The sequence below is a fragment of the Lepidochelys kempii genome, chromosome 3 (genome assembly GCF_965140265.1).
Source record: "Lepidochelys kempii isolate rLepKem1 chromosome 3, rLepKem1.hap2, whole genome shotgun sequence".
Lineage (NCBI taxonomy): Eukaryota > Metazoa > Chordata > Testudines > Cheloniidae > Lepidochelys > Lepidochelys kempii.
The window spans coordinates 168623418-168637459 of record NC_133258.1 but is presented as its reverse complement, the minus strand read 5'-3'; the positions used below and the strand labels follow the sequence as shown (position 1 = coordinate 168637459).

Sequence of the window (14042 nt, the reverse complement as noted above, 5' to 3'; positions counted from 1 at the left end):
ACCCAGACAGCATCTTTTCATGGTGTTACATGATCTCCATTTTGCTTCTGCACTACATTTACTTCTGATATGTTTATTATATACAAAAAAAGCTGGGAGTGGGGAACTAGCTATAAGAAGCATTGGGGGAGTAGACCCAGTTTCAGAGTAGCATAGAGAAATGTAATATAGCCTTGAATAAGGAAATCCTCTTACTCTTCCACTGATGCAAAGTATGAAGCAAATTTAAAATGCCTTTAGTATATGGAAAAGAATGAGAGCGAGAGAGCATCAGAAGATCAGTATCCCATGAGTTTCAACTTAACCATTATTGAGTACTAGTAGCTGAAAGCCCATGCTGTTGCACAGATGTGGCAGTTGGGCCAAGTAATCCACCATCTGTGTAGTCTCTCTCAAACAACCAATGAAATTGTTGCATGCAAATTACTTGTAGAATAAAGGTGGTGATTGGTTGAGTTACCTCTGCTATCACAATGGTTTAGGACTCTTGGGCGTGGAATAAATATATGCTATACTACAGCTGTACTCTGTACGGGTGTAATTTGTAAAGTCAAAATGACTGTGAACAAACTGGATAGTAAGACTATGAAACCCCATAATATTTCAGCCTGGTGATATTTTAACAAAAAGCTTTCAACCTAGCTTGTAGCTGTTTCCATCACCTCGCATTGATTCCAGGCATTCTAGGCTTCAGAGTGACACACAGAGTGACAATTCTGGAATCTTCTTATATAGATACGAAACTTCATATTCTAATACCGGAAACAAGTATGCTATGTTCCCTTCTGTCAGACTGAAGGATAGTGAAGCATGATCAAGACACATTAATGAGCTATTTCCAGTTTAGGGGAAATATATAGCAAGGAAGCACCTATACCACGACAAGTTCTTGATTTAAGTTTTATAAAAATATTGTTTGGATTGCTGAGAGAAGTCTTAAATTATTTATTTATTCTTTGTTAAATTATGACAGTGTGTTTGTTGCAGTACGAGGCAAAATACAGAAGGTTCCGATGCCAAGGAATTTACAATTTCAAAACTCTATTGCTTGTCAGTGAAATTAATTAAAAATGTCCCATTAATCCTACTGATCCTGTCCAGCATGGAGGCCTTTGTGCACCTGTCTTCCAAAACATGAAATTATATATTGTGTTCCAGTCCTCTCTTTCATGCTAACTCTTAATTATCAGAAATCATACCTTTAAAAGTGTGTAGACATTTGATTAATATGACTGTTGAAATACCTGAAATACAATGGATAATACGTATGATCTGATTACATTTTGATTCATAGTCATGCAGAGCATTGGGGGCAACTTAGGTCCTTACTTTACTTTTATTAACTATATAGCTTAATGGGTCTGCTTGCTTCAGCTTCCTCTGTCCTGCAATCTTTTGTTAATTCTCCACTAACTTCGTAGAAATCAAAACCTGACTGGCATACTGTACTGTTCCCCAGCCTCCCCACTCACTTTTTAACACTGAATTATTTTTGAATTAATATTTTGCTTTGGAATTTAAATGGGAACCAAACAGGCCGCTGTATAGGTGTCTAAATGTGACCCATCTATTATTTATACATCTAGAAAAATTCAGCAAGTGTGTTTTTAAGGGCCTGCTTTTTGTATCGAAAGCTGTAAAGGGTACAGGACCATCTCCCTACAGAACTGCCAACTGCCCTGCTTCCCACATTGAGGTTAAAACATTTGGTTCCAATGATTGTCTGATAGTATAATTTAGAGCATAGAAAAACAAGGTCTCCTTTTTTGAGAGCCCACAGTTTTGGAATATTCTCCTATTTAATGTACGACCGAATTAATTTGTGGCATCCTTCCCGGGAAGACTGAGGATTTATTTTCTTTCCCATCTGTGTGAATGGGGGAAGGGAGTTGGAATATGTGATGGTTATTTTGGTGTGCTTGGGATAGAACTGTTTGTGTTTATAACAGTGGTTCTCAAACTATGGTCTGTGGACTACCAGTGTTACATGGAACTTTTCCTGGTGGTCTTCAGAATGGAATATTTATAAAATCAAGCAGTACAGGGACTGTTAGGTTGGGAAGAGAGTTGAGGTGAAACCTATCCCCTTTTAAATCTATTGTACTCCCATTCAGAGGGGCCAAGATTTCACCCACAGTCTTTAAGAGGATATTTCTCTTGCCAAGTAACTTGCAGAAATAGTGGTGGTAGCGGTGTTCCTCTTTAATTATGTATCTCTATATATTTAATGCTCTCATCATTAGGTTATCTCTGTAGCACCAAAACGTCTGATAAGTGACTGTAGAAATGTATTTTGCCGAATGTAGAAGCTGAAGTTGTAGCATACAGTGATTCTAGGATTTCTTTGAGCATTGGCCCATGTTTTGCCATTTGGTAGCTATTGTCTGTTCTATTGTTAAGACACGCCAGGGCTTTTAGGCATGAGCTCTTAAATAAAAAGTAGTTATATTATTTTTATTTCTTTCAAAGGTTTCTCAGTTAATTATCAAAGATCAGGTTCCTCGGTGCTTCTAGAGTCTAATTAATGGCTTGTAATAGTAGAAAAATGCTGCTTTCTATTTAGTGCTCAGTCCTGTGAGGTGCTGCATACCTTCCTCTCCTGTTGAAGCCAGCGTGAGGTGAGGGTGCTCAACACCATGCAGGATCAAGTCCTTAAGTCATTAGTTCTAGAAGCCTCAAGATATTTTCAGAAATGCTACTCTTGCAGGGGCGTGTGTTGATATTAATATAGATGTGAAGGAATGGTTTAGCTTCTTAAGTAAATGAGAGCTCATTTTGCAACTGATTTCTATAGATACTGTATTCTCTAGTCACTCTATGACATAGTAATTGGCATAATATTTCATAATAACTTTTTCAGGTTGGTACACAAGTAATGAGTGTCTGTGTGACAGTGATGGCGACATTGTAGACTATCCACAAGAGGACTACATGCCCCACCTCCCAAGCTGGAGGTAAGTTGTATGGTCTGCTGCGGAGAGAGAGAGAGTGAGTCTGCAAACATATATAATGAGACATTCAGGCTTACTTCTTAAATACAAACCTTTTTATGTTTTTGACAATGTTTTTTGATACCCCTGCACGTTATGGGTTGACTCCTCACTTCCTGCTTACAGCCGCAATAAATGGGGTGTGATGGATGTTCCAGGGAGATGGAATTCCCTCTCTTGACCATACAGCTAGTTGCCGAGATGCTGCAATAGACAGTGATGTCTGCTGCCCTGGCATTCAGTCCCCTCTCAGATGTGGGTTTTGGCCAGTAAATTCATTTTTGTAAATTAATGTTGATATTCTCTGCTGCCTTGAGAAGATTTATACATGTTGTAATACTCTCTCATATTCTTGAAATTGTAATAGTCTGTTAGTACTTAATTATCTGTTGAGGACACTTGGGCTACACTCCTTAGTTGTCAGTAATATGACTCATAAGTAATGACTAAAAAAGAATATTTGTCACCTCAAAAAAATTAAGAGAAAGGCATGAGAATTCTTACAGTATGCAACACAAACCAGCGCTATTCATAAACAGAGAGCTGCCTAACCCAGTTTTATACTATACATACAGCAAAAATATCATGCATTCTCTTCTCTCTGTATGTGTTATAGAAGCACCTGCTCACTGTTCCATAGTTAAGTGTTAGTGAGATATACATTCCTGTTTTTATCTAAAAGTAGATGGCTTATCAGTGTGAAGAATACACCATATTTATGCCCTTGGAATATTCTATGTAGGTTTTGTTTAGTTTCTCTTCCTATTAAAAATTATGAAGTCTTTTTGAAACTTTGCTATGGCTGAAATCTCTCCTTGGCAGGCTGATCTTTTGTGGTTGACTGGAATCCAAAAAAAAAAAAGTTCATCTGCAAAAATTTGGTAGGGAGGTGTATTCTGAGACTTTCTGGTCCAACGGATCAGGTATTTTGGAGGCAATACTGAATTTGGGATTGTTCTTAACCATTATTTGTCCTAACTTGAAAATTTGTGTGCTGCTGGTTACGGATGGAGAAAGTTTATGCACTGTAAAAACAAACAAAAAAACACCCCACAACAAAAGAAGAGAAGTACTTGTGGCACCTTAGAGACTGACAAGTTTATTTGGGAATAAGCTTTTGTCGGCTAAAACCCACTTCATCGGATACATGCAGTGGAAAATACAGTAGGAAACACACACACATACACACACACACACACTCTGGGAAAAAATGGGTGTTGCCATACCAACTGTAACAAGACTAATCAATTAAGGTGGGCTCTTATCAGCAGGAGAGAAAAAAACTTTTGTAGTGATAATCAGGGTGGCCCATTTCAAACAGTTGACAAGAAGGTGTGAGTAGCAGTAGGGGAAAAATTAGCATGGGGAAATAGTTTTTACTTTGTGTAATGACCCATCCACTCCCAGTCTTTATTCAAGCCTAATTTAATAGTGTCCAGTTTGCAAATTAATTCCAGTTCTGCAGTTTCTCGTTGGAGTCTGTTTTTTTTTTGGGGGGGAGAATTGCGACTTTCAGGTCTGAAATTGAGTGACTGGGGAGGTTAGTGTTCTCCGACTGGTTTTTGAATGTTATAATTCTTGATGTCTGATTTGTGTCCATTTATTATTTTGCTTAGAGATTGTCCGGTTTGGTCAGTGTACATGGCAGAGGGGCATTGCTGGCACATGATGGCATATATCACATTGATGGATGTGCAGGTGAACAAGCCTCTGATGGTGTGGCTGATGTGATTAGGTCCTATGGTGGTGTCCCTTGAAAAGATATGTGGACAGAGTTGGCAATGGGCTTTGTTGCAAGGATAGGTTCCTGGGTTAGTGTTTTTCGTGTGTGGCTGCTGGTGAGTATTTGCTTCAGGTTGGGGGGCTGTCTATAAGCGAGGACTGGCCTGTTTCCCAAGATCTGTGAGAGTGAGGGATCATCCTTCAGGATAGGTTGTAGATCCTTGATGATGTGCTGGAGAGGTTTTAGTTGTGGGCTGAAGGTGATGGCTAGTGGCGTTCTGTTATTTTCTTTGTTGAGCCTGTCCTGTAGTAGGTGACTTCTGGGTATTCTTCTGGCTCTGTCAATCTGTTTCTTCACTTCAGCAGGTGGGTATTGTAGTTGTAAGAACGCTTGATAGAGATCTTTTCGGTGTTTGTCTCTGTCTGAGGGATTGGGGCAAATGTGGTTGTATCTTAGAGCTTGGCTGTAGACAATGGATCGTGTGATGTGGTCTGGGTGAAAGCTGGAGGCATGTAGGTAGGAATAGCAGTCAGTAGGTTTCCGGTATAGGGTGGTGGTTATGTGATCATCGCTTATTAGCACCATAGTGTCCAGGAAGTGGATCTCTTGTGTGGACTGGTCCAGGCTGAGGTTGATGGTGGGATGGAAATTGTTGAAATCATGGTGGAATTCCTCAAGGGCTTCTTTTCCATAGGTCCAGATGATGATGATGTCATCAATGTAGCATAAGTAGAGTAAAGGCGTTAGGGGACGAGAGCTAAGGAAACGTTGTTCTAAGTCAGCCATAAAAATGTTGGCATACTGTGGGGCCGGGCAGATACCCGTAGCAGTGCCACTGACTTGAAGGTATGCATTGTCCCCAAATGTGAAATAGTTGTGTGAGGGGACAAAGTCACAAAGTTCAGGTACCACATTTGCCGTGACATTATCGGGGATACTGTTCCTGCCGGCTTGTAGTCCATCTTTGTGTGGAATGTTGGTGTAGAGGGTTTCTACATCCATAGTGGCCAGGATGGTGTTATCAGGAAGATCACCAGTGGATTGTAGTTTCCTCAGGAAGTCAGTGGTGTCTCGAAGATAGCTAAGAGTGCTGGTAGCGTAGGGCCTGAGTAGGGAGTCGACATAGCCAGACAATTCTGCTGTCAGGGTGCCAATGCCTGAGATGAAGGGGCGTCCAGGATTTCCAGGTTTATGGATCTTGGGTAGCAGATAGAATACCCCTGGTCGGGGTTCTAGGCATGAGTCTGTGTAGATTTATTCCTGTGCTTTTTCAGGGAGTTTCTTGAGCAAATGCTGTAGTTTCTTTTGATAACCCTCAGTGGGATCAGAGGGTAATGGCCTGTAGAATGTGGTGTTAGAGAGCTGCCTGGCAGCCTCTTGTTCATATTCCGACCTATTCATGATGACGACAGCACCTCCTTTGTCAGCCTTTTTGATTATGATGTCAGAGTTGTTCCTGAGGCTGTGGATGGCATTGTGTTCTGCACGGCTGAGGTTATGGGGCAAGTGATGCTGCTTTTCCACAATTTCAGCCCATGCACATTGGCGGAAGCACTCTATGTAGAAGTCCAGTCTGTTGTTTCGACCTTCAGGAGTCGTCCACGCAGAATCCTTCTTTTTGTAGTGTTGGTAGGAAGATTTCTGTGGATTAGTGTGCTGTTCAGAGGTGCGTTGGAAAAATTCCTTGAGTCGGAGACGTCAAAAGTAGGATTCCAGGTCACTGGAGAACTGTATCATGTTCGTGGGGGTGGAGGGGCAGAAGGAGAGGCTGTGTTCACGAAGCCTTCTGTGTAGTGTTGTGAGCACGCAGTCTTCTCCAACAGAAACTGCGCTTTCCCCTCGGATGTTATCCTACTACCATGGAGAAGGCTCTCTGGGCTGCACCTGGCATAAAAATTTATGTGCAGCATTGTATAAACGTGTGCTGTTTATGTGCAACTGGTGATGGTTAAAATGTTCCTCATCAGCACCTGCACTTCTGTCCCCTCAAATCAGCCCTTCCTTCCCCCCCCCCCCCCCCAAGCATTAAATCTTAAAACATTAATACACAATCTTTGGTGGGGAGCTGTTAGGTTAGGGAGAAAGATGGGTTGAGAGGGCAGAGCTAAGCGTGCAGTATAATGATGATGTGTGTGGATGCCTGTGTGTAGTAGTAGCACTAACTGCTTTGCAACAAGTTGGAGTGTGGAGAGTGTGATCATTCCCATCCACAAAACGATAAACATCCCAAGAACACGCACATGTATTTTCTTTTTTTTAAATTGTATCCAAAAAAGTACAGACATTTGTAAATCTGTTCATTCACACTGAATTAAAGCTCACAAGATGAGGATGACAAATGAGAGCATTCAGGATAAACCAGTCTGCTAAAATATTAAGGAATTGATGGACAACTGAAAAAAAAAAGGGAGAGGGCAGAATGAAAGTTAAACTTGATACCTACTAAGTAGGATTGCTTGTGACAGATATGTGCTGTTACCATTTGATGATTTGGACAGCTTGCTTTGTCTTAGCAATTACTAAAAGTCCATATAGAAGATGAGTAAATGACTGTGTACACAGAGGTGATTGGTGTAACCACTCTTGTGATTTTGTCACTTTAACAAGCACACTAGCCTTGCATATTACTACTCAGACACAATGCTGTATCTTCAATCCAATAGTAGACTTCTTCTTCATTCCGTAATATGGAATAAAACGAGCCCTGATGTTGTGTAGCAGAGTTGGAGCTGCTATGTTAATTCTGAATCAGAATTAAATCATACTGTACCCTGTCTTCCCACATCCCTACAACTAAGTGCTGGCACTTGGATTCTAAGCCACCACTTCCTTTCACTTGTGTTATCAGACATAGTAGAGCCATCTGTGATATCTGCAGGAGTTTGTGACTTAGAGTTCAGTATACATGTGTATGTTGTCTCTGACTAGCACATTGGGAACACTAGAAATGAGTCTCTTCCTCATAGCTTAATCTCTGGTTAAAGACTATACCTGAGTGCTGTGTGTGGCCAGCTCTGTTTGTGTGTGTGTGTGGGTGGGTGTAAAGGAGAGGTTTTGGAAAGCACACCTTCATTAGTGAAGTGAAGTGTTTTTACTAGAGAACTGTAGAAACACTATAATGGGATGAAAAGAAGGAAAAGTGGGATGAGATGAAGCAATCCAAGTGCTATGGAACAGCCCAACTGCTACAACTGTTCATAAGAACTTTTCCCCATTAAGTTATTGTTACATCAAAGGAAACTGCAAAAGTTGAGTAGAATGCTCTTAAACTATTTCTCTTTCACTTCCCAGGTACCTGCCATAGTGAATCTATTGTTTTCGGTTAAGATTTGTGTTTTGGTCTTTTTCAAAGATGTGAAGCAGCATCAATCTGAAATTGGAATTGCAAGAAGACCAGAGGGAATTAGTTCTTGTAATGTAAATGGACAAGCTGAATAATAAATTCTAGCAATTTTTTTTCATACTTGGAATATCTCAGGGTCTACAAGTTTATGGTTTTTGTGCCTGTAAGATCAGGATAAAGGTGACCAAAAATGGGGGATCAGCAGTTGTACAAACCTAACCACACTGCCAACAGCAATGAGAATTTGTATTACCAAGCACACCCAATGAACTCTCTCCCCCCTATAAATCACAGCTATGGAACATCAGGCATGGACACTTCTCAGGCTTCTCCCCTCTCTCCCCAATTCCCCCAGGATTCCAGAGACAGTATAGCTTTGAATGTAGGTTCAAAAAACATTGGGTCAGTGGACTCCTCTAGACAAACAAGTTGGACACATACTGGCTCAGGAAACCACGTCCCAGTAAGGAACAATCAGAATGCAATGTGGAGCCCGTTAGGGCAGAGTGAATCTGCTGATGGATACCAATATTCCTATTCTCAAGGCAATGAACTTCGGTCACAAAAACTTACTAGTGGAGTTTTACATAAATTGGACTCCTTTACACAAGTATTTGCTAACCAAAATTTAAGAATTCAAGTCAACAATATGGCTCAGGTCTTGCATGCTCCGTCTTCAGTGATGGATAATGCCAGTGACAGTGCACTTAGACAGCTGCTGTCTCAGAAGCCTGCTGTTGAGCAACAATCTGTAACTTCCACCGTGCAAAGATATCAGCAAGGGCAACAGCAAGTACACCAGAATTTTGCAAGCACTCAACAAAAGCAGCAAATGCAAGTCATGCAGCACCAACAACAGTTGTATTATGATTACCAGCAACACTTATCTCAGCTGCAGATGCATTCTGCCATGCAACAAGGACAACCACATGTGCAACAAATGCAGTCTCAGCAGCTGTTACCGCAACAGATACAACAGTTGCAGCAAACTCAATATTATATGCCGCAACAGCCACAGCAGGGACAGCAGCGGCTCTCAATCCAAGAGATCCAGCAGCAGCAGCAACAAAGTCGGCAGCAACAGCAGCGGCAGTGTCCAATGCAAATAGCTCAGTATTATCAAACACAACCAGTTATGCAGCAGTTACAGTTGCAGCAGCAGCAGCAGCAACAGATGCAGCTGCATCTTCCTACCTATCATAGGGATTCCGACCCCAAAACGGTGCATGAAACACACCAGTACTCCCAGGATCAAGCTCATTCTGTACAGCTTATACAGTTGGGAACAATGCCTCAGTATTTCTATCAGGATACACAGCAGCAGTATAGGCATTTGTACCCACAAAGTGCATTGCAACAACAGCAGCAGCAAGACGACACCGATCAGCAAAAGCAATACCAGAACGACAGCAGGTCTCAAGCTCTGATGAACTCCCATGTTGGCCTGAGTATGGCAGAGGCAATGGAGGATACTGCACGGCAGGAAATTAATTCTGTAGGTAACGCTGGCCCTCATCGAACTCTTTTAGCACCATCGGGTGTCCATCTAAATAACAAAGGGTCCCAACAAGAGTCTCCTAGTGCTGTTTGGCCTCAGGTACGTAATGATTTAGATTTCCATTCATACAGGCCTGTTTTGGACAATGACTGTACTACACCCAAATGAAATAACTGCAGGGGATTTATTCAGTGGGTCAGGGCATGGGCATAGCCCTGGGACTGGAAATGGGTCTTCCACTTCTCGGTCACTGATTTGCTCTCGGCTGAGTTATTACCAGCAGATGGCTATTCACTGGCCAGTGTAAAATGAGTTTGGCAGCGTCAGTCCTGTTCCTGATGGACAGATATCACCAGCTCAAAAAATGCTACCACATTTGTCACCAATTTGCTGCCTTCCTAGCAGCTCCCCAGAAATACCAAGGACCACAGACCCTCCATTGTGCTGTCACATAATCAGGGCTGAGGAGCATGTTAGCAGGTAAGTGTAAGGCAACTTGCACTGACATTGCTCAGAGGTATACCCATTTTTGTGGCTAAATGTAGGATGGCATTCTCCAGGGCTGTCCGTTCTCAGAGCTTTTTACCATCACTGCATTGACCTAAAAAAAGTAAAAATAAGAATAAAGCTCTGAAGACTCCTTATGTTGCTATTGCTTGAAAAATACTTTTCTTTCCCTCCGATAGCAGATTCAGCTGTCCGATGGCAGACTGCAGCCACTGTCCCCTGAGCCAAGGTATTATGAGTTTGGCATAGATTTCTTCGTTGGTGACATTTTATGGTTAAATATAAGTGAGCTCTGCAACTGAATAGAGGCGTTCTCAGCTGGTTTTGGCAACTGTTACATGAAGCCATGGTTAAGGATTTATACACTAGATGTAAAATTGTGCAATCTCTGCAGCAATACATTTAAATTACTTCAGAGTGTTTCTTTAAAATGCGTGAAGGCGGTGGGACAGCGTGCTTTTAATGCTGCTCTGATTTACGCAGTGGAGCAATGCTGTATTGTTTAGATTTCCATCTTTGGCAGCAAATGTCAGCAAGGAATCCATTAGTTTTTCTTAAGGTCCATCAATGCTGTGAGGAGAACCACATGCTAGCACAGTTGCCTGCCACAGTTAGTGGCGCTCATGTTCTGGCACTCTTTTTCTGTTGTTGCTAGATGGGTAGAGAAACATGAGTCGCCAAAATACAGTTCTGGTTCTAGGCCATATTGGTCCATACTGTGGACCACATCTTGAGACTCTTAAGATGTAGGGTGACTGGATGTCCAGATTTTGACCGGAACACCCGGTTGAAAAGTGACCCTGGCCGTTCCCGTCAGCACTGCCGACTGGGCCATTAAAAGTCCCGTTGATGGTATTGCGGAGCTAAGGCAGGCTAGTCCCTACCTGTCCTGGCTCTGCGCGTCCTGGAAACAGCCAGCAGGTCCGGCTCCTAGGTGTGGGGGCCACAGGGCTCTGTGTGCTGGCCAAGCACTGGCTCCGCACTCCTATTGGCCGGGAACCACAGCCAACGGGAGCTGCGGGGGCATTCCTGCAGGCAAGAGCAGTGTGCAGAGCCACCTGCCGTGCATCTGTCTAGGAGCTGGACCTGCTGGTCGCTTCCAGGGCACAGCGCGGAGTCAGGACAGGCAGGGAGCCTGGCTTAGCCTCCTGCTGCGCCGCTGACTGGGAGCTGCCGGGGGTAAGCCTGTGCCCCAGCCCTGAGCACCCCCCAACCCAGACCCCCTTCCTGAACTCCAAACCCCTCATTCCCGGACCCAGCCCAGAGCCCTCATCCCCCAGACTGCCCTCACTCACTCCTGCACCCCAACCCCCTGCCCCAGCCCAAAGCCCCCTCCCACACCTTGAACCTCTCTGCCCCAGCCTGGAGCTCTCTCCCACATCCCAAACCCCTCATCCCTGGCTCCACCCTAGAGCCTGCACCCCCAGCTGGAGTCTCCTCCCACACCCCAGCCCTGAGCCCCCTCCCACATCCTGAGCCCCTCATTTTTGGCCCCACCCCGGAGCCCACACCCCCAGTTAGAGCCCTCACCGCCCTGCAGCCCAGTGAAAGTGAGTGAGGGTAGGGGAGAGCAAGCCACCAAGGGAGGGGGAATGTAGTGAGTGGGGGACAGGGTCTCAGGGAAGGGGATGGGGCCTCAGGGATGGCGTGGAGCTAAGTGTTCAGTTTTGTGCGATTAGAGAGTTGGCAACCCTACCTGAGAGAGAGAGGACCTGTTTACCACTTCCCTTCCCCTTCAGTTTGGAAATCAATGAGCTAGGCTTTAGCACATATATCCTTAAGTATATGTCCTGGTTTCTTTGCTTATCTACCTGAAAGAAGTGCTTTATGGCTTAATTACAGTTTAATTACAAATTGCTTTTGAAATTCTCAGATAAGACTCATAGTGAATGGGAACATCTGACATCTGGCAAACTGATTTCTCCTTTATCTTCCTGTAAAAACAGTGGCACAAACAAAGGAACATTTCCTGAGAGATCCCATATAAAGAGCAAGCTAACATGTTCAATATGCTTGAAGGAATTTAAGAGTTTACCAGCCCTAAATGGTCACATGAGATCACATGGAGGAGTAAGAGCATCTCCTAATTTTAAACAGGTAGCCGTTCATTTTACTTTATTTGACTCTCTTCTTTTCACGTTAATGTTTGCTGCTTGCTTTGCTTTTCCGTCAACATTTTTTTCTCCAATTTTGTTTCAATTATGCTACCCTCCTACATTAACGTAAATATGTATAGTTGTGCCTATACATAGGCCAAGAGCCTTATTTAAAGGTGACCGTCAAAGGGGAGAAAACGTTTTGTGCCTCTTTTTGTAATGAATAAAGAAACCTTGCAAAACTAAATCTTATTTTTCTGTTTAATACATTAGAAATTTCAGGAATGACAAGTCTTGTCTTCCTTATTTTTAGCTGGACTCCTTGGGTGACTGACATATGTTAGAAATGTTTTCAAGATGTAATTGAAGGATCAGAAGTCTTGAATCTTTAACAGAGAGCTTTTCTCTCAAGTGTTGAGTTAAACAGATGTTAACAAAAAAACACAAAATGAGTTTAATTGGCCTGAATAAAAATAACTTATCCTCTCAAGTCAGGTTTTGCTGCCTTGGTATCTCTGATGGCACAATCATCCTAGTTCTTCTGTTGTCTGTTGTCTCCTGTGTTAGACAAGATCTGAATTTCTAATGCAAAAAACAGATATTTTTGAAAAGAAATCTTTTTACCTTCTACTTTCAGCATAAAGAAGCAATAAAAAGAGCACAAACCTATTTTTCCTCTTTGCAGGTCATCTTTAAAAGAAATGTTTTATGGCTCTTTAACACTGAGGCTGAATCCTATGTATAAGTCATAATTACCTGGCCAATTTTATTCAGGCCCCAATCTGAGGTATGAGAAGGGGTGCTACTGTTTGTTTCACACCAGAGCCGTTTCTTTCCAGACCACGATGAATACGTTTTCATTCTATTTTTATAGTCTGTAAATCCAATAGGAACCCTCTAACTGAGGCTGAAAGCCTGTAATTGTCTGTACAGGATGAAGGAGAGAAACTGCCACAACAGCAGCCGCCTAAAGAGGTGGATAGCATCGCACCTATCGTCATGCCTGTTTCTGTCCCTGTAAAGCTTCTGTCGCCTGAGCCCAGTGCGCAGTCTGCTACCAACAGTACCACAATCAAAGACAAGCCTGCCAATTCTGTGTCAGATGACGAGATGCCAGTTCTCATGAAGATGACTTACTCTCCACCGTGCAGTCCAAAAGTGGCCACCCCCTGCTCATCTTCTGTGAGTGCTTCCCTTCTTGCTACTAACTGTGCTGTGAGGCTTTTAAATCCCTTTGGTTTTAGTGCAATTACATTTTTAAATATATATATATATACACACACACACTCTGGAATATTTGAAGAAATCAGCATGGCTCACACCTGGCAACGAAAGGTGAAGGCCTGTAGTATCTTGTCAGTAATTCCTCTTCTCTCATCCAGGAATATTAATTTCATCCTTCATGGAAGATCAATACTCAGAAATAAAATAAACCATTTGAAACAATAGTGCGGGAATTTTCTATCCCACTAAAACAAAGGGATTTATTACCTTTCTTTTTTTTTTTTTTTTACTATTTGTGCTTCTTTGTGTTTGTTTTGTTGCTTAAATGCAGCAGCTACTTTCTTTCTGTTCTGAAGTAAAATATATTTGTGTATTTTTTTGCGGTAGATTAAATAGCCCTGTATCGTAGTTATTAAAGCAGTAAGTTCTAAGAAGAAGCTGTGCACGTACAATGGGATCGTCTTTTTTTTTTTTTCTCCCCCCTTCAGCAGGTATCTTAATGATGTGTTAAAACATTGTGACTTCAAAAACCCAAAAGGAAAAGTAATGATGATTAGTATTTTCTGGCTTTCATTTAACTCATGAATCTGATATCGCCACACACTATGGCGAAAAGTGCCTTAGACATGAATAAGACACAGTGTGTAGAGGACTTCAGTGA

The 14042-nt window shown here is 42.4% G+C and overlaps 1 protein-coding gene across 7 annotated transcripts in view; it reads left to right on the top strand.

Moving 5' to 3' along the window:
- Positions 1-14042, top strand: part of TRERF1 (transcriptional regulating factor 1) — a 141517-nt gene that overhangs the window by 93340 nt on the left and 34135 nt on the right. For 4 of the 7 annotated variants that reach the window (XM_073339029.1, XM_073339031.1, XM_073339030.1 and 1 more), the window contains 4 exons: positions 8005-9653; positions 10241-10290; positions 12008-12158; positions 13091-13339. In XM_073339029.1, coding sequence (XP_073195130.1) covers positions 8247-9653; positions 10241-10290; positions 12008-12158; positions 13091-13339 — 1857 coding nt within the window. In that variant the 5' untranslated portion in view covers positions 8005-8246. The remainder of the gene's footprint in view (positions 1-8004; positions 9654-10240; positions 10291-12007; positions 12159-13090; positions 13340-14042) is intronic. The other 3 variants (XM_073339034.1, XM_073339036.1, XM_073339035.1) reach the window with 3 other exon arrangements.